Genomic DNA, 24347 nt, shown 5'->3' with positions numbered 1-24347 from the left:
GAACCCTCTGCACTAAATCTGATAATTGAATTACAGAGATGGGATTTTCATTAAGGCAATGTACCCTGCGATCTAACTGGCTGGTTATATACGAGACGCAGTTCAAAAACTGCGGCACTGTGTCCTTTGTTATTTCGGCCGCGGCTTCTCCTTATTTTCACCCCCTATCGCCCACATGCATGCATGCAATTACGCGGAGCAACGGCACGGCGACCTCTCAGCGTGCGCGGAGAATGCCGCTTCACTTCATTACCTCGCCATAATGGCCGTGCCGCTTTGTCATGCTTCCCACCGCTGAGCGGACAAATAAACCAGCTAGCATTAGCAACCGGCGCATGCAGCGCATTACGGTCTCTGGAAAAGATACACGTGTGACTGTGTGTGTGTGTGTGACTGTGTGTGTGTGTGTGTATGTGTGTGTGTGTGTGTGACTGTGTGTGTGTGTGTGTGTGTGTGTGTGTGCGCGCGCGTGTCTGTGTGTGTGTGTGTCTGTGTGTGTGTGAGTGAGTGAGGCAGCGAACTCCAGCTACAAAGAGGCCCGAAGGTATCATATTCATCACAAAACTATCTCCGCTACAAGCACTGCTACCATACTTTGAGAGTGTGCTTGATCAGCTCCTAGTGTGTTTATTGGTAGAGCTAAAAGCCAGTGTTTTGTGACATAGAGCCTATATGCTTGTCTGGGGGAGGAAGGAGTGCGAGACCAAATCAATACAGGTGGCAGGGGAACGAAATGAATGCTTGGGCTGGGGGACTACTGAAATATTTAAGACTGGTGGTTTGACATGTATGCGATGAATGTCAGAATGTCAGGGGGAATGTCGCTCAGTTAGAGCAAGCACGTATCACTGCTGTGTATTATATTGGTGAGAGCAACTAAATGTGTGAGAATAGGAAGCGAATCACTCCCCCGGTGCTTCCACTGTGTTTCATCAGCCAGTAGTATATTGGTAGCGAGCAGAGAGTCTTGTAACCAAAAGGTTGCTGGTTTGATTCCAGGTGGCACAATGCACTTGGTACTCTTAACTAAGGTATTCAATCAAAATTGCTTCAGTAAATATCCAGCTGTCTAAATTAATGTCATGTAAATTGGTATGGAAAAGTAAGCTAATAAGTTCATAAATAATGTAAGTAAATAAGTAGTTCTAGCGGTCCTAGGTTGCACAGTTGGCAAGGTCCTTGCTTTGACTACAGGCCAGGCCCTACAGCCTGGGTTTAAAACTAGGCATGTCATTTGTTGAGAATGACTGAGATCCCAGGCCAACAAATTGGCTTCATTCTGCTGGGGGGGGGGGTAAATAGGTCCGGCAGGGTGCGCTCTTCTCACCATGCATATAACTTGTCAGGTACCTGCGAGTTGCACAGATGTTGTTTAGTGGAGTAGGGCCTAACCTCCAATGAATGCCCACTCCACTTCAGTCTGCTGTGTGCCTTGCGGTGTGAAAAGCAACTACTGGCCGCCTGTGAGTGTGTCGGAGAATTACAGTCTTCTTGACTCACCTCTCCTGTTTGTCATTAAGGTTGGCATGGTGAGACAACAACTGGCAAGTCCAAAGTAGGGTTGCATAAAGAGGAAAAAAGCATTCAAAAATGCAGGCAATTTTTTTTCTTGAAAGTCATGTTTCAATGATCAACAAAATGTATAAAAATTGATTTGCATTCATTTGCTTTTATTCTTGAGGTTAAAGATGGATGTAGGTGCTTTGCAGAGCCAGTGTCTGTGAGTAACCATATTACCTGTGCTGTTTTAAATAAATCTAAACGCAGGTATTGAAAGAGCAGCCATGCCAAACAGGTGTACATGCTGAACAGGTGCACATCAGGTTCAGCACACGAATGAATGAACCACGCAAAACGAGTAGCAGCTAGCCTGTGCTTTGAAATGCATTTCATTGATTGATAATTGTTTACAAAGAGCAAAATTTTTGTAACTTTATCCAAAAAATGTCAGGACTGTAAAGAAATGAAAGAAAGGTTCTTCTTGTGTTCTGCTTTGCACTGTTGATACTTCTTTTTGATCCTGTGAGTGAAAAAAAAAAAGCAGACACCATTGCCAAGATTTCCCCTCCAGTTCTTGTAATGCTAGAGTCTCCTCCTCAATCCTGGCATTTTACTACAGCCAGCAATGCCCACCAGTCAATGGATTCTGGTTTCAATGGAGAGCACTGTTTTGTTAATTCCTACTGTGTTCATTTCCATAAACTGCTAAGCCAGGGGTATGAGTCTCAGATGGGCTCAATGGGCGTGACCTTTAACTGGATCAAAATCTTTTGGCCCGTTTTCCCGCAGTCTAATTTTCGTGTGTGGTAAACAAACAGGAAAAAAAAAAATAAAGCTTCAACAATTTTTCCGAAGTGAGGGCATCGCTAGGCTTAAAAACTCAGATGTATCCTTCTGCAAATAAGCAGAAGAATAATGCCCTGTTCCCTGTGAGGACCAACACTACACAGGTACCTGTTATTAAAACAGTATAAAATGGCCACCCTCTTATATGCCACTTTTTCATATTGAACTCCATTTTCTTTGCAAAGGCTGAACGCCTGAGGGCCTGAAGTATAGGACCCAATAAGGTGCAACAATGAGTAAGAGACACCAGACAATTTACCTGCTCTCATCTAGAACTAAAGCATGTGTCTGTGATCCTGCCATTTCTTACTTGAACTCTTAAAACACAGCCACTGTTGCTGTGCTACCTGGGAGCTTACATGGACAGCAGAGATGCAAGATGTTTCATTAAAGCATAATTGCCAATGAGAGGTCAATGCTATTTCATGTTTCGTGTTTCTGGACCTGTTGACATGTTGCAATATTGCCTAGGCAGAGGTACAGGTGATGAAGAGAGTACCTGTCTAAGCTCTTCACTCATGGTACTGCTAATGGATCAGTCAAAGCATTTCAGGTCACAGCTGATTAAAGCTATATTACATTATTTAGCAGATGCTCTTACCCAGACTGACTTGCATAGGTTACAGTTCTTTACAGTGTTATCCCTTTATACAGCTGGATATTTACTGAGGCAATTGTGGGTTAAGTACCTTGCCCAAGGGTACAGCAGCAGTGTCCCAACAGGGATTGAACCAGCAACCTTTTAGTTACAAGTCCTGCTCCTTAACCACTGTGCTACACTGCCGCCCCCATATGAGGGGGCATACCTAAGCTCCACCGCTAACCCTGTCTCCAATGCTTAGCAAGGCTGTTCATGTCATCCTTTACCACCATTAATGTTTTGAACTGTGTTTCTTTTGAGTAGAAGTCTGGTCTCCTCAAAAAAGGCAGAATCAGCCAGAGCAATTTTAGACAAAATGACCACTAAGGCTATAAGCATGCACAGATTACAAACATGCAGTCCTGTATTGCTGTCTGCAATTTTCTCCAAAACTGTCACCTAACCCGCCCGCGCACCCCACCCCTGATGCATCCAAATGAGACCATGCCTGCAACCTGCCTTGTTAACAGCAGTCACCCAAAGCATTGAATCTATAACAACATCATCTGTCAACTAATCAAAGTAAACAGCAGTGAGAACTGATCTGTGAATCTGCTGATCTGCAGTACTTAGACCCTTATCAAAAATAACTTTCAAACACTGGGATGCAGACAACTAATGAGACTGTTGAGAATAAACTCAGACCTAAGTCGGGCTGAATTGTGAACTTGGGCCATTAAAAAATGAACAAAACAAAACAAAACAAAAAACCTTTAAGAGACTGCTTTGTGTTAGGAAACAAAGTCCCCAAATATCTGCAGTCCTCCACATTTGGACAGTAAAGATTATTTCTGTTCAAAGAAGCTACTCTGAACTCACTGATAGACAGTCAACTTTATATTTCAATTCATGCACCCTAATTGTAATTGCTATTTTATTTCATTTTACTATGACATGACCTTTCATTCTTTTATCGGGATTTCTTTCTATTATCTATTTTTCACATTTAATTTTACACTCTGTAGTCATTTCTGCTAGATTGAAATTTGAAATTAAAATGCAGCTCCTCCATTTCCTTTTCATTCCTGTGGTTTTGCTGATGTCACGGTTACTTTGAATGTCTACTACCATCTTTTCATTGTGTCACTCTGTCTAACAAAGTCTGTGGCATTCTAATGTCTGCTCTGTTACTTTGTTCTGTGTGTCCCATGTGTTATCTTGCATCAGCACTTAGCCATAGCAATCCTCCCTTTGTGTTGCAATCTGCAAAGCACTCTGTGACGTTTTTATGGTGAACGGATATGTACTAAATTCATTTGATAGATTGCCTGAACAATGCATCTACATTATTCATGCGGGAAAATGCATGATTTATGAAAGGTTATGGGCCTCTTACTACTCCGAAAGCCCATTTGGCTTGTCAATCAGAACTTACTTCTTGCAAGCCAAGTACATGCACTGACCCCTGGGTTTAATCAACAACTGTCAGGATTTTTTTTCTTTGCAAATCTCACATAGTTTTGATGAGCTCTACAAGAATACTTGCATTTACTCATGAGCCAATGTTGGTTCAATCCAGGGGTAAGCGTCCAGGGGTGAGCAGTGACATTGGTCTCCAACACCACTTTCAGTTACTGCTCGGTTACTGTGTATTCAGAAGGATATCACACCAGACTCTGTGCATTTCTACTGCTACAACAATCTACTTCCCAAAGCCTCTGGCATAACTGCATTCTGACCAGTTACACAGCTGATTTTTTTTTGTTAATTTCAATTTTTCAATTTATTCAGCGATGAGAGAGTTAAAAATAAATAAATAAATGACACGCACATCCCACATCACAGACTGCAGAGACCAGACGTGCCTTAATATGCTGTGCCACTGCACCTGCCAACAGCAGGCAACAAATAACCAGCACGTCACAACTATGGATGCAGGGGTACTCATCTGCCAGGTTGGAACGGGCTGGTATTGAGGTCATGATTTTATTTTACTTTTTCCAATTTTAAATTAATTGGCTGTCCCCCCACCCACCCACACATTTTTTGTTGCTTTTCATGTCTTTTTTTTTTACATTTTGAAATCAATAGAATTGCATCAGTAATAAGAGCCAAACTTCAGGCAGCACTGACTTCTGACAGAAACAAGTCTACATATGCAGCCTTGATCAAACTTGTTTAAGCAGAGCCCCAGGTGCTGAGCGCAGACTTTTATAGCTGATTCACAGGTGTGATTAGTTACCTGACCAACTGTCACGCTTCAGAGGGGAACGACTCCAAACCAGATATATCTTTCCCGTTAACACTTTACAATCATTTCTCCAAATACAATTTCCCCATCTTGTTCAGCTCCAGTCAGATGCTAACTGTGATCATTCCTATGGATTCAGACCTGCAAGAAAAGGGCATGTAATTTCATGCCTTGCTTGACCTCCTTTAATTCTCCTGACCTCTTGGCTATCAAATATTTCTTCACGTGGTATGGTATAGAGCAATACTTAAAGCGGTATGGCCCAATTTAGAGAAATGTCGTGTACAATGACTCAGGCAGATCTGGAACAGCACCATAACCACCGTGAAATTCTAAAGCGATTTAGGATCAGACTGATCCATATAGGGGCAGGACTTCAGCTGGCATTCCATCAAACCTCTAAACTCCAAGTGCTGTTTCCACTGTGAAACATGACTCAAACAGTAGCCCTGTTTATAAATCATATGTTTTCCTCCTTCAGTGAAGGGCCGCGGGGCGGGGGGGGTGGGGGGGGGGTGCTTGTTGGGGGGGTCGAGTGTGGGTTTAGTGTGCATCAGATGTAGTAAGATGTGGAAGAGAGTGATGTCTTGTAGGGACCCATATGGAAATGAAATTTGCTTAAATATACTGAGAAATATTTTGTACAGTCCAAGAATATATTGCACATACGTTTAATACTAATGCAAATATTAATGCAAAGTGGAAATATATTGCAGTATACAAAGATGGCAGTCATTTAAATATTATAAATATATTAATGGAGCAAAAAAGTTTATGCTTTAAAACATTCTCGTTATTTTTGTGCATGGATCAAGTTATAAATGGAGAAACTGTGCACCGTGCTCACTGTCTGTGTGTATCAGAAGGAATATCAACATCTTTTTCTCCACTAATAATAACAATAACCTCTTTTGGATGATCCATGGAAGCCATTTTAAGCCAGAATGCTGACCACACATCAACTACGGCATAGAGGGAGGGAATTATTCAGCCAATTAAACCGAGAAATTATTAGATGACCAGATTGAAAGAGCCATACTGGGAATTTGGCCAGGACACCAGGCAGCTCCCCTACTCTTTGCAATAAGCACCATGACATCTCTAATGACCACAGTGAGTCAGGACGTCTGTTTAACGTCTTATCTGAAAGTCTCCAGCACACACAAGCTGAGCTCATGTTTTGTTTTTTCCATCTCGTTACTCTGCTTGACTGAAGTCAGTGCGACTGTCGATTTTCAACTAATTATTTCAGTGAAGAGCTGTTCTGTGCAAACCCATGTGTAGATTTAACGGTTTACACCTATATCTCTTTACCTTTTTGACCAAGATTTCATAAACCGAGGAGTAAAGTTGTTTTAACAATATCAGTGAAAATACATGGAGCTCAGTGAAGGGAAGAGAGAGCTTTGACTGATGAGGGTGTTACAAGACTGTTGAGTAAAGGCAGCATTGATGCTAAAAACAGAACAGTGAACATTTAATCAACACAGAGCTCTAAAAGTCAGTCTGTCTCTCACCCTTTTTTAATGTACACCACTGCTAACAAAAAATAGCAAACATGCAGTTCAATATAGTCATTTGCAGGTATAACATTACTCCCATTATTAACCCTAGAGTTGTCAGTTGACACTGTACGATATGCATGTTCACTTGGATCTTTCTCCATTCGGTGGTACTTGGTCATTTTCTGTTGTGACTTAATTTACTGTGTCATGATACCATAATACTTATCAGAGGAATGGAATGCTATTGTTGTGCAATAAAGCATACAAAACTGTACTAGCATCATTGGGTAAAAACTGTAATGTGTAAATACAATTCCTGTTTTGAACCATGCTACATGTAATTGGTTTAATTAATGTCATAAAATATGAGCCTGAGTTAAAATAAAACTAAAATAAAAAACAGTGGAAAACTAATGACAGGAGGGCAGTACCATGCAAATTTTTTTAAGTTCACAATATGATTAGTGCAACTATTTGCAGTCTGCAAGAGAAAAGGACTATCAGGGGAAACAGGTAGGATTCCTGAATGAAATTCGGCATATACACAAACATTTTTGCAGGTACAGGAATTACATCTCATACCAAAAATCCACACATGTCCACAGTTTCAAAATGTTCAGAATATGGTGACATTCAGGAGTTCCTCACTTCCATGCCTGAAGAAACCAAAATGCTTCTTTTGCTTATCACGGCCCTGAGTTCTCAGCATCTAATTTGTTTGACTGGACCACTGAAGGCCAAGTTCTTACACTGTTGTTAAGTGGACAGATTGATCAAATAAGGCCCCCTGTCCTGGAAGCAAAGAATGCTACAATGAATTGGTAAAACTAAGCAAAAAAAAAAAAAGGAATTGACTGAAATGTTCTTGACATCATTTCATCGTCTTTCGAGGGGCACACATCTGCTATTTGCTGGGTGTTCTTTAATTTATGTTGTTCATTTACAGCGAAAAAAAAACCAGAAAATAAACTGGATCATCCTGTTAACCCAAACACCCCATTGATATGATATAACCCACCCTTTTTTATTCTATATCTGAACACCATTACGGAAACAGGTAGACAGTACTAACGTGCAGAACTCTTTTCACAATTAAAACAGAAGACACTACTCTCGGGGGGTGTTCAATGTGGATACTGCACAACTTGTTCACAGATTCACTCATTCAAATCCCCACAGGCTGGACAGTTAAACTGTTATAACTCATCAGACCACAATGTCATTCCTAAACTGGTCATCCTACATTCCGTTCATACTTTTTTTTGACTTTTAACAACAACCATTATACACATCTATTAGATATCAGGATTTGGCATTAATAGAAACAGGAAATTGGAAGATAATATAAATCTTCCATTCAGTTAGCCGCTGCTTTTTGAGTGTCACACAAAAAGAGTCAACAGAAATGTTAAGAGGGATGTTTTCATACGCTAATTTTAAAGAAGATGCGTCCTATTGCTATTCAATAACCATGCTAAAGAATATCAATATCTTATAAATCTGTTCTGGAGAGGCTAATAAACTCTCTTATATGACACTCAAAGTCACAGAATTATTTTGTCAGTTTACCAAAGGAAGAAAAATAAATCTATCATCCTGGAAAAGTAAAATACCTTCAGATGCTGAATTCCATTGGTCATTTCTTTTGGTCTGCTCTTAGTTGGCTCTGCTGATTTACTCACTAAAATTCCAAAGGGCACCTAAATTTGGCTTTGCATGAATCCTGGGAAGCCTTTTCTTGTGCATCCAAAGCTTTCTCTTTTATTTTTTTGCTTGCTTAAACCCCCTCTCTTACCTTATAAAGCCACTTACAAATAATGAACAACTTACAGGCAAAGAAAACCACAGGCACATGTTGCCTTTCCCCCTCATCTTCGTTTTCAAATAGTCTCTTGAACAGAACCGCAACATTAAGGATACCAAAACTGAAATCCTCACACATCTGTGCATTTTAATTTGCTTTTGCATTAAAGCCCTCTTTGGAATGGTACATCCTTCCCAGTGGCTCCTCTGTGCTGGCTCCCCTTCTACTGCACATGGGCATGACGGCGACCCAGCTGTTGACACAGTGTCTCTCGCCATGCTTGGCGTTCCCATGACAACCCATGACAATGCACACCTGCTCATATCTCTTTGCTTCAATGACGTTTGGTGGTGAGTACCTTTCCGTTCTGGAGGACCCTCTCTCACAAAATACCAGGGGCGTCCTGTAAAGGTGCACATTTCACATGACATCATGACATTCCTATATTTTTCGGTTCTTTTTACCTCATGCACACAGACACACACAGACACACACGCGTGCGCACAGACACACACACACACACAAACACACACACACACACACACACACACACACAGATACACACATACATACAAAACCTTGACGTTCATTCAGACAAGAGGTCATTAGTGCCCTTACTGGCGATTTTCAAGAATATTTTTCAGCATCTCCCTTCCTCTTAATCCACTGAATTCACCCTGTCCAAATTAATAGCCGTTGCCCAATGCCCGTTTGCATTTACAGATGAATATTCTGTTCAATTACTATTTACTTAAAAAGAAGTTTTGCTTAGTGTCTTGTCTAATGGAAAATACCCCTGCACCACTGACAGTTTTTTTCTAGTTTGCTTAGATTTTCATTTAAACTCTTAATCCATTCAAACCCAGTACAACGGTAAATCCATCTAGGATTTTCAAGTCTTCTTTATGTCCACCCTTCCCTGGCTTTATTCAGTAGTCTTCTCTGCTTTTGAACAGCACCTCCATGTCTCCTCTCTCACACTGGAGAAAACAGCTGCTTGTCTTTCTTTTCCAGTGTAGTTTTCTCCAGCCTCTGTAATCCCCTTGAAATCGCAAGATCTCAGATTCCACCGCTCGTGGGGAAATACAAAACACAGACGCATCACAAAAGAAACAGAGAGGGCAGTTTACAGAGCACATGTCAGATAGCTCATCCGGAAACAAAGGATGAAAAAGGGGGACTTTGGAGAGAGGTAACGGTGCGAGCTTTCATCTGTTTCTCCGCAAGCCCACAACTGTTGTCTGGCTTGTACTTTTCACACCAAAGCTCATCCCAGCCTCTCCTTCCTGACCCCGCCTCTCCTCAGTCCAAGGGTTCGAGAGGTAACCTTGGGGGTCCATTCCATAAAGATGCCGCGCCTCTTTCCCCCGTGCTGACGCGCTCCCCTGCTCCAGGCTGCCAGTGCTATTGCATTTCTTGACCAATGGGGGAGCCAGAGAGCTCGGGGAGAGAAGCGATGTCAGTGACAGGCTGCTCAAAGTCTCTGACAAATGTTCGCTGTTACAGGCTTGACTGGACCCACCTCCTCCAATCCCTATCCCCAGATCCTCATCAGAGGGATCCATAGAATCCTGCCTGTTACAGCCTGGGCTGGTGCTGCCTCCACAGCTGCTCTGACTCCTTTGGCGCCCCCTGGTGGCCTGGAGGTTAAACACAGATGGGGGTTTGGCTAAGGGGTGTGCAAGTGGTCTTAGAGTTTGTCCAGGGGGGCAGTTGGAGTCACCTGGGAGTGGGCTGAGCAGAGGTAGAGGCAGATCAAGGTCACGAGGGGGCGACACACTGAAGCTCAAGCCCTCTTCCAGCGTGGTCTGCAGGCTTCCCTCCGAGCTCCCTGTGGCCAGGGATGAGTCACTGTGAGACGGGTGCTAAGATGGGAACAGAGAGAGGGGGAGAAAACAAGGAAGCATGAGAACAGCAAAAAAGGCAAACTTGGCTGTTCTTGTGAGGCCAGCGATGGCCCTTACCTGCATGTCCAGAACCCTGCTGTTGGCTCCCGGGGACCTGAGGGAGGCCCAGGACGCAGGGGAGGTGAGTCTAGACCCCCTTCCTGTGGAGACGCCCCCAAGGCCGGGGCTGTTTGGAGGGGCAGCGGCGGCTGGGTGGAAGAACTCCGCGGGGAGGTGAAAGAGGGGAGACGACCCAGTGCCTCCTCCATGGCTGCTACTGCTGAAGGGATCCCCATCTGGTGGCAGAGAGCCAGACTAACAGTCAGCGTGCAGCCAACCGGGTAGCTTGAAATCTTTTCATTATTGACATTGGATGTTAAGATATCACCTTGTTGAATCATACCAGTCACAAGTCTCTGCCCCTGGCCAGTGAGTCAGCAGTCAATGTTATTCAGCAACTGCCTAACTATTAAAGTCAATAATTACGTGAACATATCAGAGCTCATCTGCCATAAAACCCTGTTGTTTCTTTACATTACATTACATTATTGCCCTACTCCTTACCACTATGCTACACTACTGCACGTTTCCCATTACCCCAAATAACTTTCTGTTATTTAAGCAATACCACATCCTTTAACAATTTAAAGTGGCATATTTATCATGTGGTAACTGAACAGGTGTACCTGCATTGTGGGCGGGCGTGTGCTGTGGCCCCTGGAGGTCCTTTTTGAAGTCGAGCTCGAACAGCCCTCCGCCCTCCTCGGTCCTGGGGCTGTGGGGTGCAGACACCGTGCCTCCTGCCCCGCTGCTGCCCAGCTCCTCAGAGCTGTGGGAGTCGCTGCTGCTCCTTCCCTCCTGGACAGACGAAACACATCCAGTGGTTTGGAAAGCCAACCAGCAGGCAGTCAAAAAGGCTCTCAGCATAATTCTAAGGAATTATGCACTGATTTTCTCTCAACAGCGACGTATTTACAGGAAGCATTAGAGTTTTACAGGAACATAGGCGTGTAGATTTGTTTAACACCTTCTGTTAATAAGGGGTAAAAACAATGTGCTTCATTGTTCTCATCTGTTGTCTCCATTAATTATTGAATATCATATTTGTGACAGAACTGTGATCTCCCCAGTTAAAATGAACTGTTAATACACAGCATATGGATGAACTAAAAAAAAAAAAACACAGATGAATTATTTTAAATAATGTGAATAAAGAGAGTGAGTTAATCGTGTGACTGTAATTGAGGATTGAGAAGAGAGTGCAGGGTTTAATGTCCATGTCTAATGTCACTGCTGGCTGAACAGGCCACAGTGTGTCAGAGTCTATCTTCCTGACAAAGCCTACCTTGATATGAAGCTAAACTTGCTAATAAAGCTCTGTACACTACATTACATTCAGTTAGCAGATGCTCTTATCCAGAACGACTTCCAGTACAATAGAACATAAGTGTATCCATTCAAGTTGAATGAGCAACAGTGTCAGACCAGGCTAACAACACTCCCAGAACCAGTGAGGATGAGCATAACACTATTCAAGCCCTACCCCAACTTAACTTCTCAACAACCTCACTAGACTAGGGAACCAAGTATACAACCACCATACATCAGTCACTGGATCACAGAATCCAAAACGCATCTTGCTGATAATGACAACCTTGCTGATGAAGCCCACCGTCTTAATGATGACTGTCTTTCAGACGCAGCCTACCTTGCTGTCTCTCACCAGCAGCTGATACACACTGTGGTCATCCAGGCTGAGGTCGTCAGGCAGAGCCAGTGAGGAGGACTTGTCTGAGAGCTGCTCTGACATCAGAGAAGCCTGCTCCACCTCGGCTAGTCGGATCTGAGACACGGAAGCACAGAGGGCCGGGGGTATTAGTGGATTTCAGTGGATTAGTGGTGCCACAGGATATTAGCAACTGACTTTGGCTGACTGAGACAGGTAGATACTGAACAGAGATGCATATAATCCATGTATTACCGATCATTTACAAAGCATAGCTCATATGGTGAGAGAGAGAGAGAGAGAGAGAACTTGTTGAGTAATATGAGGAGAGATGTGTGAGAGAAGGTGCAAAATAATGTAAGCACCTAATGCACAGCTCCTAAACACTAGCTAACAATGGAGAGTGCATTAATGTCAGTGCTATGTGCTGTCGAGCAAAAAAAAAAGAAGACCGATATACAATTGATATATTTGGTAATTGATACTTTTTAAAGGGGAACTGGGGAGAGTATGTGTCTCACAGTACATATTTTTATGAGGCCACAATAACAACTCAGCTACTCAAAAAAAAAAAGAAGCTACAGTGGGGTATTTCTAGGTTCATACATGCAATGTCATGCAGAGGGAAGAATGGCAATAAATCAGCCAGATGAGCGGAAAAAAGAGAGGGATGGAAAGATTGATGCGTTGACAGCTTTCGCGGATGGGCAGAAAGGAAGAGTGATAGCCAGGGAGGTAGAAACCTGCATTATGAGATGGACGCACTGAAACTTACTTGCGACCTGCTTCAGTCCATCATACTAATGTACAGAGCCCCGGTATTCTGGGACTGGGGGAGACTCTGTGTGTGTGTGTGTGTGTGTGTGTGTGTGTGAGAAGGTCTGTGTTTGTGTGAGTGGGTCTGTGTCTATCGGTAAAATGCCATCGGGAATAAAACTGCACACCCGAATCTGCAGACAGTCCATAGCCCAAAAATAAATGCATATACCTTTGCAGAGCATAAGGACAGCCAGTCCATGTTGGCCTAATACGTTTGTCGACAATACAGCCAATAGAGATGACTCACAGGACTCACACAGAAGCTTGTCACTGCCACTGGCAGCATTCATTTCATTCCAACATAATCCAAAATATTTGGATGGCAACATAAAACGTATACTGTTATTACGGCTATTTAAAACAAATATATATTTGGACTGTATTTATATATTTGTTGCATTTTCAATCTGAGTGCTTACTTAAACCATTCAAATTAGACAGTTACTACTCATAACTGATATTTAGCTGTTTGGGATTAGAAAGAACCTGTCTGCAAAGCTATTTATTAATTCTAATGGATGAGTCACCATGACGTAATGTGTCAAGTTTGTATTTTGAGACAGTTATGCATTTTTGTATATTGAGATAGTGATTTAGAGTTCATTTCTGACCTTATCAACTGTGCTTTTTAATGACACTTATGTTAATGACACCATCCCCAGAGGGATGGACTGTCTTTGCTTGCGTCAGATTTTTGAGGAGGTGTAACGCACGGCTTCTCCATAAAACAAAAGCATGGAATTAGTATGATGATTTGGCATTCCTCTCCGCTGCTAGACTTTAATTAGCAGGGGTAATTAGCATATGCTCCTTGAATATCTACCTTGGAAAAAAAATGGATGAGTTCTCGTGTTCTTTGGAGGACAGATGTCTGAAATATTTTGGCAAATGGTATTATGGGATGCACTCTCTCTCTCTCCCTCTCTCTCTCTCTCTCTCTCTCTCTCTCTTTCTCTGTCTCTCCCTCTCTCTCTCACACACACACACACACACCTGCATGCATGTATCCTGACACATCTGCACATACATATATATGCAAACACACACACACACACACACACACACACACACACACACGCACACACAAACATATAATAGTGTTCCTAATGTGAACTGAGCCATGCCCCTCTGCCCTGGCCCCAGTGTGATACCTCCTGGGGATGACACTTGCAATCCTTGCAGATTGGGGGAGAGGAGTAGTGGTGAAACACAGAGCCAGAGAGGTTATCGATCATCAGCATCTCTCCCTCGAGCGAGTCCTTGATGAGCAGAGAGACACTGTCCAGCCACAGGTTTTCCTGGAACACACACACACACACCTTGTTACTGGTGCCACTTTTAAAAATCCTATCCTGTCACACACATACTCATACGTACACAGGAATGCACATATGCATGCACACACACATACACACCTACTCTAATGTAATAAGTCTTGGATTTGTTGTGCTCTGGTGACTTGGGGTTATTTATTTACTTCACTGAATGTTCCCTTATTTAAACTTTCATTCCTGAACTGCTTAAATCCAAATTACATTACATTACATTAGTTTAGCAGATGTTCTTATCCAGAGCGACTTTCAGCACAACCGAACAGAAGTTTGTCCATCAAAATTTTACGAGCAACAGTGTCAGACCAGGCTAACAACACTCCCAGACCATCAAGTGCATGCACAATACCATTCAAGCACCACCAAAAGTTAACTTGTGCTAATCTGAAACTAAATAGCCTAGAAAACCATGGGCAGTCATTAAGTACATACACTACCACACATCCCAATGTCATTAAATCACAATATCTACAACAGATGGTGATACTGCAAGTAAATAAGCAGCAAGCAATACCAGTACAGGTAGCAGGTGCTAGGGAGTGGGGCCTGAAGGGGAGCGAAAAGGGGATTGAAATTCTGATAGTTTGATGCTTTATGAGCATGTTTGTGAGCAACTTTATCCATTAGAATTTACACATAACTTTCCATTTTGTGTGAATGAGATTCAAATGCTTCTTATCGACAAGTGTATCTGAGTGGCACATTTTTCCCCTATGGGCTTTATGACCTCTGTACACCTCACTGTGTCCCAGAACGCCAGTTGGTCCGACAGCTTTACTGTCTGCTCACAATGGTCATGTGTTCACGGCCTTACTTCAATATTTCCTTCATTCATTACCATTGGCTATTTACTTTTCCAACATCCCTAACTACACAGTCTTATAATGACTACAATTTCACATCTTATAAAATCTGCAATGATATTTATGCAGCTGGGTCTTTACTGGGGCAATTCAGGTAGAGTGGATCACTTAGCTCAGTGATGGATACCAGAGGGATTCAAACCTAACACTCCAGTGGTGTTACCACTACACTGCAGGCTGACCCAAATCATTAATTTCCCCCTGAAATGCACTTCTTATTAATGACTTGCTGAAGGCTTCGTTTGTCTCATTTTTTTTCCAATTTATCCCCGTCTTCCTTTACAGTTTTGATGAAAACGGACTATTTCTCTTGTGTCACTTAATTAAACCATATCTGATCCTGCTACACTGTTATTTCACTGACAAACAAAGGAACGTGATTGCCTAGCCCAGGGTGTGGATGGAAAACTCTCTGTTCTGTTTTCCATTTCATGCTCTTTTTAGTATCAGGCAAATACAAACACAGAAAAGAACACTTGTGTAATTTGTTATCTGCTTCTATTAAATGCTTATTTAATTTAAAGTGCAGCTAAGTAATGAACTTGTAACTGGAATCCTGTGTGTGTGGCTTTGTTTCTCTGAGAGCAATTCTTGCAAAGGCATTTATGTTCAGCGCAATCACACAAATGGAGTTTATTTTTATTTGAGTGCCACGGGGTCAGCACATTTACATACAACTCATTGTTAAATAAAAAAATGGAATCAGTCAAACTTATATTAGAGAGTGCCTGCTGGAGTCTTTTGTCCTCAGTGAATGCCCATTGATTGTTAAAAACATCCCCAAGGCTAGCAGTTGAGCTGCCCAGTGAAGGATAACTGTGGGGTATGTATTCACCTCTCCCCATCCACAGAAACAAGGGATTAGGGTGCGTTTAGGGATTTTTGGCCACATTCTCTCATTCCCGATTGGCTCTCAGGCTCGTCCTGCTGTGGTCATGATCCATTAAGCACGCAGGCCACAGGAAACTTTGCTCTGCTTCAACATTCAGAAGTCTGAGGTTTCAGTGAATCTATTTAGATTTTACCAAAGGTAAACGTTGCCAGGCAGCAGTGCTGCCATGGAGTCAAATGGGATCTGTGGCGGAGTCATGCAGTTTAAGGGATTTAAAGACCTGAATTAATTTTCAGTGACATTTCCAGTGTTTGGAACTGAGGCGACAAGCAGGGACTTAGCATGCACACAAACACAGTCTGCAGCACCACTGTGTCCTCATTTACAGTATGATCTGATTAGACGTCTGATTAGCCTGTCGCCCCACTGAACCAGTTTTAAAGGAAAACCTCTGCTGTTGTCATTGATAAACTACATATCTGGAGAGAATGATTTACCAATCCACCATCAATCGCAGACTACTACTGCCACAGACAGACTGGAGAGTATTCTGGATTGGTTAAAAAAAAAACATTCAAGATAAACAGTTTATTCTCTTTTGGTATTGTTTTTGTGTTGTATTTCTTAGCTGTTTGAAACAATCAAAGCCCTGAAGCTAAAAAAAGTACCGATGGTCAATAAGTCACAGTATGAGGCGATATGTCTTTGTGTGTGAGTGTCTATCAGGCCTTACACATGCTGTATGGCTCCCTGTCTGTGGTTCGTGGAGAGTGTGAGGCGATGTGGGCGGTGGCCAGTCGATGCAAGGACCCTGACGGCGCTCATTCAGCCGTGCTGCCCGGTACGCTGACCGTCTCCGACCGCGAGGCCACGGGAGGCCAGCGCTGCGAGACAGAGGGCCAGCCATCGATTGGTGATTCAAGATTCAGAAACTTCCAAGCACCACTGTCTCTCCCCCAACCTCTCCCCCCACCCCTGCCAGTTGCCCATCCACCTCACTCCTCTGCACCCCACTTACTGTACTCTACTGTGCCCCCCCCCGCCCCCAATCCTTCACTGTGACCTGCATGTGGTAAAGGAAGTCTCAGATATGGATGGCATGTGTGAATCCAGCCCTACAAAGATATATCATTATATATCTATATATCCACCACCATTTACAAATGTTAGCTTGGTACAGTACTGCCTGACGCCACATTGTCCAGAATCTCTCTGAGTCCGGCTCTCAATTTGCCTGATAATTAAAAATAACAAACCAAACGGAAAGCCGTCGCCCTCCTGGTGAGCCCCTCACCCTCTTCTGTGCCCAACCCTCCCTGGTTCAGGGGAACGGAACTTTCCGCTATGCTAATCATGTCTGTTTGCACACTCTCACTACTTCTGAGAAGCCCGCGATAGTCGGCAACATCAATTACGGGCTGACACGCAAAGCACTCTCCTGCAGTACTTTACAAGCGGGAGCGAGGGAGACGGTAACCTGTGGCTGTTTCACGCCTCATCACTCGTCTCTCCCTTTGGCAGAGCGTGTCTGGCATATTGCTTGAGGGGGCTGAAAGGAGGTAGGTGCAGCCTCGGTGCCAGGAACATGCCTTGGCATGCTGGGGTAGACTCAAATGCGGTAGATAGACCTTCCTTTTTCCCCCCCGTTCTTTTACCAGATCTCAGACGCGAAGTTAAAAATAACAGCAAAGCCCGGTACTGAGTGTTCCCTGCTCAACGCACTGTGAATAAACATTCCCCGACAACAGTTGTGTCTAACTAATGAGTATGTGGTTGGAAAAGGATTTCCTAATGAGCAGCAGACAATGTGACAGTACTTCACACCGCTGCCGTCACATGACTCTTCCTCATCTTTCTCTATTTTTCTCCTAGCTATCTCCCTCCCTCCCCCACCTCTAATGTGTACACTCTGTATTTTTCTTCCTCCTTTTTCTTGCTCTCAGCCTCCCTCCCCCACTTTTTTACCCGCCCCCCTCTCCCCTGGTATGCAGGTACAGAGAGAAGACAATGTGCAGAACGATGCCATTGTACTATCTTGTTCTCCCTGAGGCGTGTCAATAGTAAACTGGCAGAGGCAGGAGGAACCTTATGTCATCATGACGTCACTTGCCTGGACTCAAAAGGCATTCAAGTGGCAAGTCCTCTGGTCTGTTGTAATGTCATGCCATGTAGAAGCACATGTGAGCTGCTGAATGTTCATTACACGGTAAGTACCATGGAACAAGGAGCACTTAACACATGTAATTACACAGGTGCGAGGCCAACATAATGTGAAGTGCACAGACCTGATTAGTTACTTCATCAACTGCTACACTCTAATCCAGCGTTTCCCAACCCTGCTCCTGAAGGCACACCGTCCTGCATATCTTCTATCTATCCCTGCTCTACCTACCTGACTGAACTCATCAGTGGCACTTTTGATTAGCTGAGCACACCTGATTTAGTCAAGCAGGAAGGATACATAGAAGATATGCAGGACAGTGTGCCTCCAGGAGCAGGGTTGGGAAACACGGCTCTAATCTATATGGACACGATGGTTTTGGTCCTCCACATCACCACACAGATGAAAGCATCACATGAGCTCTAGTGACGAACTGTCCAGAGATGTAATCAAGGCTGGATATTGGGAGTCCTTTAATGGAATGGCTGGCCATGTTTACATTTTATACGTTTTCATCTGACAGACTGTGTCAGGACCTCACAGTGTAATATTAACCATCGCCTGAAAATACAAAGTGCTGCAAAAACCAAACCTTCAACAAAAACAGCACCTAATGTCATCAGTATAATTGTGATAATATCTTTAAAATACCTCACAAAAAGGCAAGGCAAACACCAAATGACCAGAGCTGGCCACACACTATTTAATTTTATTGACTTCTTGATCTCATTCTTTTTGTTGTTTTTATTTGTCCTTGAATTAAATTACATCTTTCTTTTCCTTTTTCTAGCCTTTCTTTTTTGGACCTCCATTTTTTTTCTTTCGCACACATTTACCTGAAATATGTATTTGTTTCATATGAATCAACTATAAATAAATCCAGCCATCTCCTTGTGCTATAATTTTACCACTATAATTCTACTGAAAGGCAACGCAAGCACTGGGGTTAGTTTTGCTCTGTTTGAATTGCAGCCTCTAAAATAAAAGCTAAAACGTGTGGCTCTAGGCATTTATTGGTTTGCAAAGGTGAATATGACAGCGTGCCTGTGTGTTTGTGCAGCTTGTTGAGTCAGAGCACACACCTATGAGTCAGCTCATGCACATTATCGGTGACTATCTGCCACACATCTGTGACTGGTTGTGCACTTGCAAGCTTTTAGGGTTCATTTGTTAAGGATGCACTTTAGTAAAACTCCACCTCTTCCTGAGTTACAGTATATGCAGTATATATTTCCTATCCTCTTCCTCTTTGGTCCCAAAGACTGTGGGGCTCCCCATATCCTTCAGACCCCACCGAGCCTTTAATTAGCCACGTAAACTCATTATTCACTCCAGTGAAGCAGTTTGGGCACTTTCCTCAGGTCAAAGGCAGATGATGATTAAAGGTGATCAAAACCAGCAACCAATAAATTAAATAAGAACTACCTACCAAGGTAGGGGAAAGAAAAAAAAAAGTATAAGCTTAGTTTTGCAGGATTCATACGCTGATGGATCATCACACAGTTTGTGAGTGGGTGGAGCAGGTCAATCTGCAGCCTATGATTTCCTGATTTTTCTATGATCGTTTTAGCTGCGAGCTGGCAATGATTGCATTTGTCAACTAATACAGCAGATTTTGCAATGAGAGTGTAGCCTGCAGTGGTAACCAAAACTAGAACTCAGAAATGTGTGTACAAAACTGTGACATTTTCAACACCAGTAGATGGAGTTACTGTAGGGTTTTGAATCTAAAGGATAAATAGCGGTCAATGGCATCTACATCTTTGATGGATGGAACTCTGAATTGTGTTATCTATATCCAATGCAAATCTCTGCTAGGTGCCACACAAAAACACCATGTATTGTACCTGGTCTCTGTCTAACAGGTAAGTTTGAACCAAAGAATGTTTGGAGGGGTTAGTGCTCACCTGGGCTGGAGAGTACAGTTTGCGGGGGTCGTGCAGGTCGTGGGGGCCTCGGTGGGGGGGTCGTAGCACCGGGGATGGGGTTGGGGTTGGCGCTGGCACCGGCGCACTGTCGGTTCGCTCCCTCCGCCCCTGCCTTGTCACCTACCCCTCCGCCTCCCCCTCCACCTCCTCCTCCCAAAGCCCCCAGGCAGCAGAGCCCGCCCTGGGCCAGCTCCAGCTCGATCTCGGCGTCCATCTCTGCGTCCTCCTGCGCCTCCTTGTTGGAGTCGTCCAGGTGCTTCATCAGCACTGCCACCACCACGTTGATGAGCACGAACTGGGCCGTCAGCACGAAGCTCACAAAGTACATCGGCGAGATGAACTGCAGGCTGGGGTTGCAGGTGTGCTCCCCCGTCGGGCACTCACGCAGCGTGTCCTGCAGGGGGCGCATGAGAGCAGTGCGCTTTTGAGGCCTCTGTGACTGCGAGCCCAAGATGCTTTGTGCAGTACAAAGTAAATCAATTACAATGCCCTTAAACTGCTGTTTTCACACAACACCTCAGAGAAAAAAAAACACCATTTGAACACATTACTGCCGGAAATCATATCAGGATTATAAAAATTACTGTGTCCCACAAACACTGACTATAGCATAGTAGTTTGGGCAATGGAGAGTTGAATTTTTTTTTTTATTTTCCCAAAGCTGTAAACTCAAAAACACCTTTTATGTGTATTTTATGTGCCTTTGTCACTCTCTCTTGAAAAGTTCGTTGAAAAGAAAAGTCTCTCACACCTTAAATCTTAAAGGACAATAACCACCTGGGAACATATCTGCTGAGCTGTGAGTTCTTGTACCATTATAGCGCCTATAAATTAAAAGGTAAAAATGAGTAAGCCTGACCCTGGTCCCCAGGATTCTGTCCTCAATCATGTTTTATGTTATCTGAGCAAAGGCCAGGAACAGAGGGACACCTGGCAGCGTATATCAAACGGGTGGAATAAAAGACAGATGGAGCAGCTTCTGGACTCCCGGGGCCTGTTTCATAAAAGCGATTTGTAAGCCATTGCTTACCCATGTATCATGCATATCAATAGGAGTGCTCATAAAGCACATGCAGGGGACTGAGAGCCTATAAAGCCTGTAAAGTCCTATAAAGCTGAGAGTATCCAACAGCTGGCACAGTGTGCTGTGCAATGCTACAAAACCTACAGCCGTGCATAGGGTTTGGTTTAACACATCATCAATCAGAGCCTACAGAGATTACTGCAGTCCACTGCACCCCCTGATTGATCCAAACGCGTCTACATACATTTAGGCTTGATCAGAGATCAATAGGTCACCTTATGTGTACTTCTAGTTGAGAGGATAACAGCACTATTTCATATAAAAATGACATTACCTGTGGAATTGCAGGTATTGTCAGCACTATATGTTTTTTTTTTTTTGCAAGCTGTCGGTGACTGCCACAGGGTGTGCAGATTCTCAGAATCATGAAGACTATTTAAAGTGACAGCAGCAAATTCCGCAACCAGCAAGAGAATAGTCATGTAATGACTGTTTTTTTTTCCCCCTTACCAGCTGTACACTTTCCCCAGTGTCCTTGGAGACAAGATGGCTCTTATACAGCAGCTTGGGCTGCTTAAGATGAAAATGTGTTGGTTTCCAGGAAGTGCTACCATTTAATAAACATCTGACTAATACTGGCTATCCACCTGCACGATTTGGAGGAGTGACATACTCTGGCAGCATGCAGGATGGGTACATTTAAGCCAAAAGGGACAGAGCTTGTTGAGTGATGACATCAAAAAGGATGACTATGGGGGAAAGGGACATGTGGTCTCATAATTACAAAAACAGAATGAACTAAATGATAGACACAATCGATTAAAATAATAAAAATAGGTATAATGATTATGAGAAAACAGCCAAAATATATTTTAGTTTTTGACATGATAAATATTTAGGTTATTGTATTGTTCTGACTACTTTTTCCAGAAATTCCTTCAGTTTATGGCTTTTGAATCCCTTTTTAAACTCTTCCGGCATTTAAATGCATTCAAAGCCGCCTGTAAAAGGGTGAAATGGTGTGGAGATGGCAATTTGGGAGGCTTAAAATGAGATTTGGGCACTGTCGTTTGGTTTGGAGGCTGTCACCTTTTCCCCCTTGAGCGACGCATTTGCATCATTGCAGCTTATTGCTTCATAACATCTGTGTGGAGGAAAACAAGCCCTGCGTGCATGGCGAGGGAGAGGAGAAGGACAGCGCCAGCGACTGTGAGGAGAATGATGAAGAGCCCCCAGAGAAGCTAGACTCAGAGAGCCGTCAGGAGTGGCTGTCCAGGAGACGTTCCTTCCAGAAATAATTCCGTTGATTATTCATGTTGTCTTTTTTTGGCTCAGATATATTTTTTTCATTTCATTTTATTTCAAACATCTAACTTTCTAAAAATGTGTTAGGATTTCTTCTCCCCAGATGATGAGGCGCTGTTTCTTACCAGGCTAATTATGCCTGGTAATCACTATGTCAGTGAAATGCACAGGTAGACAACTTCCTTTTTCTGTTGTCATTAGAGTAAACATACCGCTGCCTGTTTCTGTTTTCTCAGTAAATCATGCCAGGTGCACTATAATATGTCAACCCTACAGACTTTTACCCTCACTTTTAACTCAGCCTCCTTTATAGCCTTGCTAGCTCATTCCCTGCCTGTTATACTTTTCTTGCATTACTGAATATTGACCCAATACCTGAGCCCCACCAATAATCCAGTCATAACCACACCCCATTCACTCACAGCAGCAACAAAACAGATTCACCTTCCAAATTCCCAGCACCCATCTGAGCTACTAACTGTATCAGCTGTTAAAATATATACGGCACATAAAAATCCAATGTATAGTATACATCCAATGTATAGTGCACAGTATACATTTGATGTGAAAAACCCTACATTTAGGGAAGAACGAGGAAAGCTCTTTTCCAAGGCAGTCACTTCACCTGATAATTTGTTGACAAGAAGAGTTTAGTTGGAATGGTTTATATGGTTGGCGAGTGTTGCTTGTGCAATGTCAACTACTAAGTTAGTAGTCTCACTTAACCTTAAGGAAACAAGCCTCTGGTCCAAGAAGCAAGGCTAAAGCCTCAGCCTTAGTGTTGATTAATCCCCAACAATCATAATTTCTCAGCAGTGCTGTGCTGTGCTGTGCTTTACTGTACTGTGCTGACTAATACTGTACTGTGCTGTGCTGAGCTATACTATGCTGTGCTGAGCTATACTATGCTGTACTGTGCTGGGAGGTGCAGTAGTTACATACCTTCATGATGCCGTTCCAGTTGTCCCCGGTGGAGACCTGAAAGAGCGTGAGGAAGGCCATGCCGAAGTTCTCGAAGGTGGCATGACGACTCATTCCCTCGCATGGGTAGTCCTCGTTACACACTGGGGGTGGGACCAGCGAGACAGAATGAGGGGGAGTCAATCACACCAAAGAAAAATGTTTAAACATGACAGGGAGCTGCCCAGTATCTTTAGAATTGCCCATACACAACAACCTCTTTCAGCACTGAGGGCTGTCATAAACACAGACCGTGATTTGTTTGTAGTAATTGCATTCAAATTCAGTGCATACCCACTTCATTATGAATCTTTCATTTCATTAATGATTAACATCAGTAAAAATGCTGACAGTTTTATTGAATGTTAATACACTTTACTGTATGCCCTTGCAACTAATTTTATCTGAATATCGAATGTAGTCAGAGGCAGTCATCACTATTTTATTTTTACTTGTTCTGATGGAATAATCAATTTTGCTGTTTTGTCCTGAGACTGTGAACTTGTCCCCGAGCATTTCGATGTCTTCACAAGGAGGACAACTTAATTTGTTTGAGTGTGAATCAGTGGTTGTCTGTCTGAAGCTTGTAATTAATCATCACTGCCCAATTTTAAGATGCCTGGATCATTTTAGGTGAAATCACTGGCATCCCTTTATGCTGCTGTCAACAAATTAGTGTTCACAATTAGTTTTTATGAATGAATTACTCAAAACGTTCTGGACCGTCTGTAGTCACGCCAGTACTTTTTCTATGTATGTATAACAAATTGCCTCTGGCATCCCTTTTGGACTGACTGTACACACTCATTAGAGGAGTCTCTCACCCAGCTCTCCAAACAGCTCTACTCCAAGCGCTGCATAGATGAAGAACAGCAACATGAACAGCAGGCCCAAGTTCCCCACCTGAAAAAAGACACATCCAATCAGTACTGTAAACTGCATGAGGGGTTGTTACAGCTCAAAAGGACGCACCCAATCAGTACTGCACCTTGGACGAGGGGAGTTGCCTCAAAAAATGATGGTAAG

At 43.2% G+C, this 24347-nt stretch overlaps 1 protein-coding gene across 1 annotated transcript in view; it reads right to left on the bottom strand.

Moving 5' to 3' along the window:
- Positions 1–9022: 9022 nt before the first annotated feature.
- LOC118772509 (voltage-dependent T-type calcium channel subunit alpha-1I-like) overlaps positions 9023–24347 on the bottom strand; it is a 74079-nt gene continuing 58754 nt past the window's right edge. Inside the window, exons 28-36 of the mRNA XM_036520898.1 lie at positions 24146–24224; positions 23304–23425; positions 20075–20426; positions 20012–20043; positions 14069–14215; positions 12081–12215; positions 11059–11230; positions 10451–10668; positions 9023–10351 (exon numbers count right to left, since the gene is read on the bottom strand). Coding sequence (XP_036376791.1) covers positions 9695–10351; positions 10451–10668; positions 11059–11230; positions 12081–12215; positions 14069–14215; positions 20012–20043; positions 20075–20426; positions 23304–23425; positions 24146–24224 — 1914 coding nt within the window. The 3' untranslated portion in view covers positions 9023–9694. The remainder of the gene's footprint in view (positions 10352–10450; positions 10669–11058; positions 11231–12080; positions 12216–14068; positions 14216–20011; positions 20044–20074; positions 20427–23303; positions 23426–24145; positions 24225–24347) is intronic.

This window comes from Megalops cyprinoides, chromosome 1 (assembly GCF_013368585.1).
Source record: "Megalops cyprinoides isolate fMegCyp1 chromosome 1, fMegCyp1.pri, whole genome shotgun sequence".
Classification (NCBI taxonomy): domain Eukaryota; kingdom Metazoa; phylum Chordata; class Actinopteri; order Elopiformes; family Megalopidae; genus Megalops; species Megalops cyprinoides.
The sequence above is the reverse complement of the archived record's forward strand: the minus strand, read 5'-3'. Positions and strand labels throughout refer to the sequence as shown.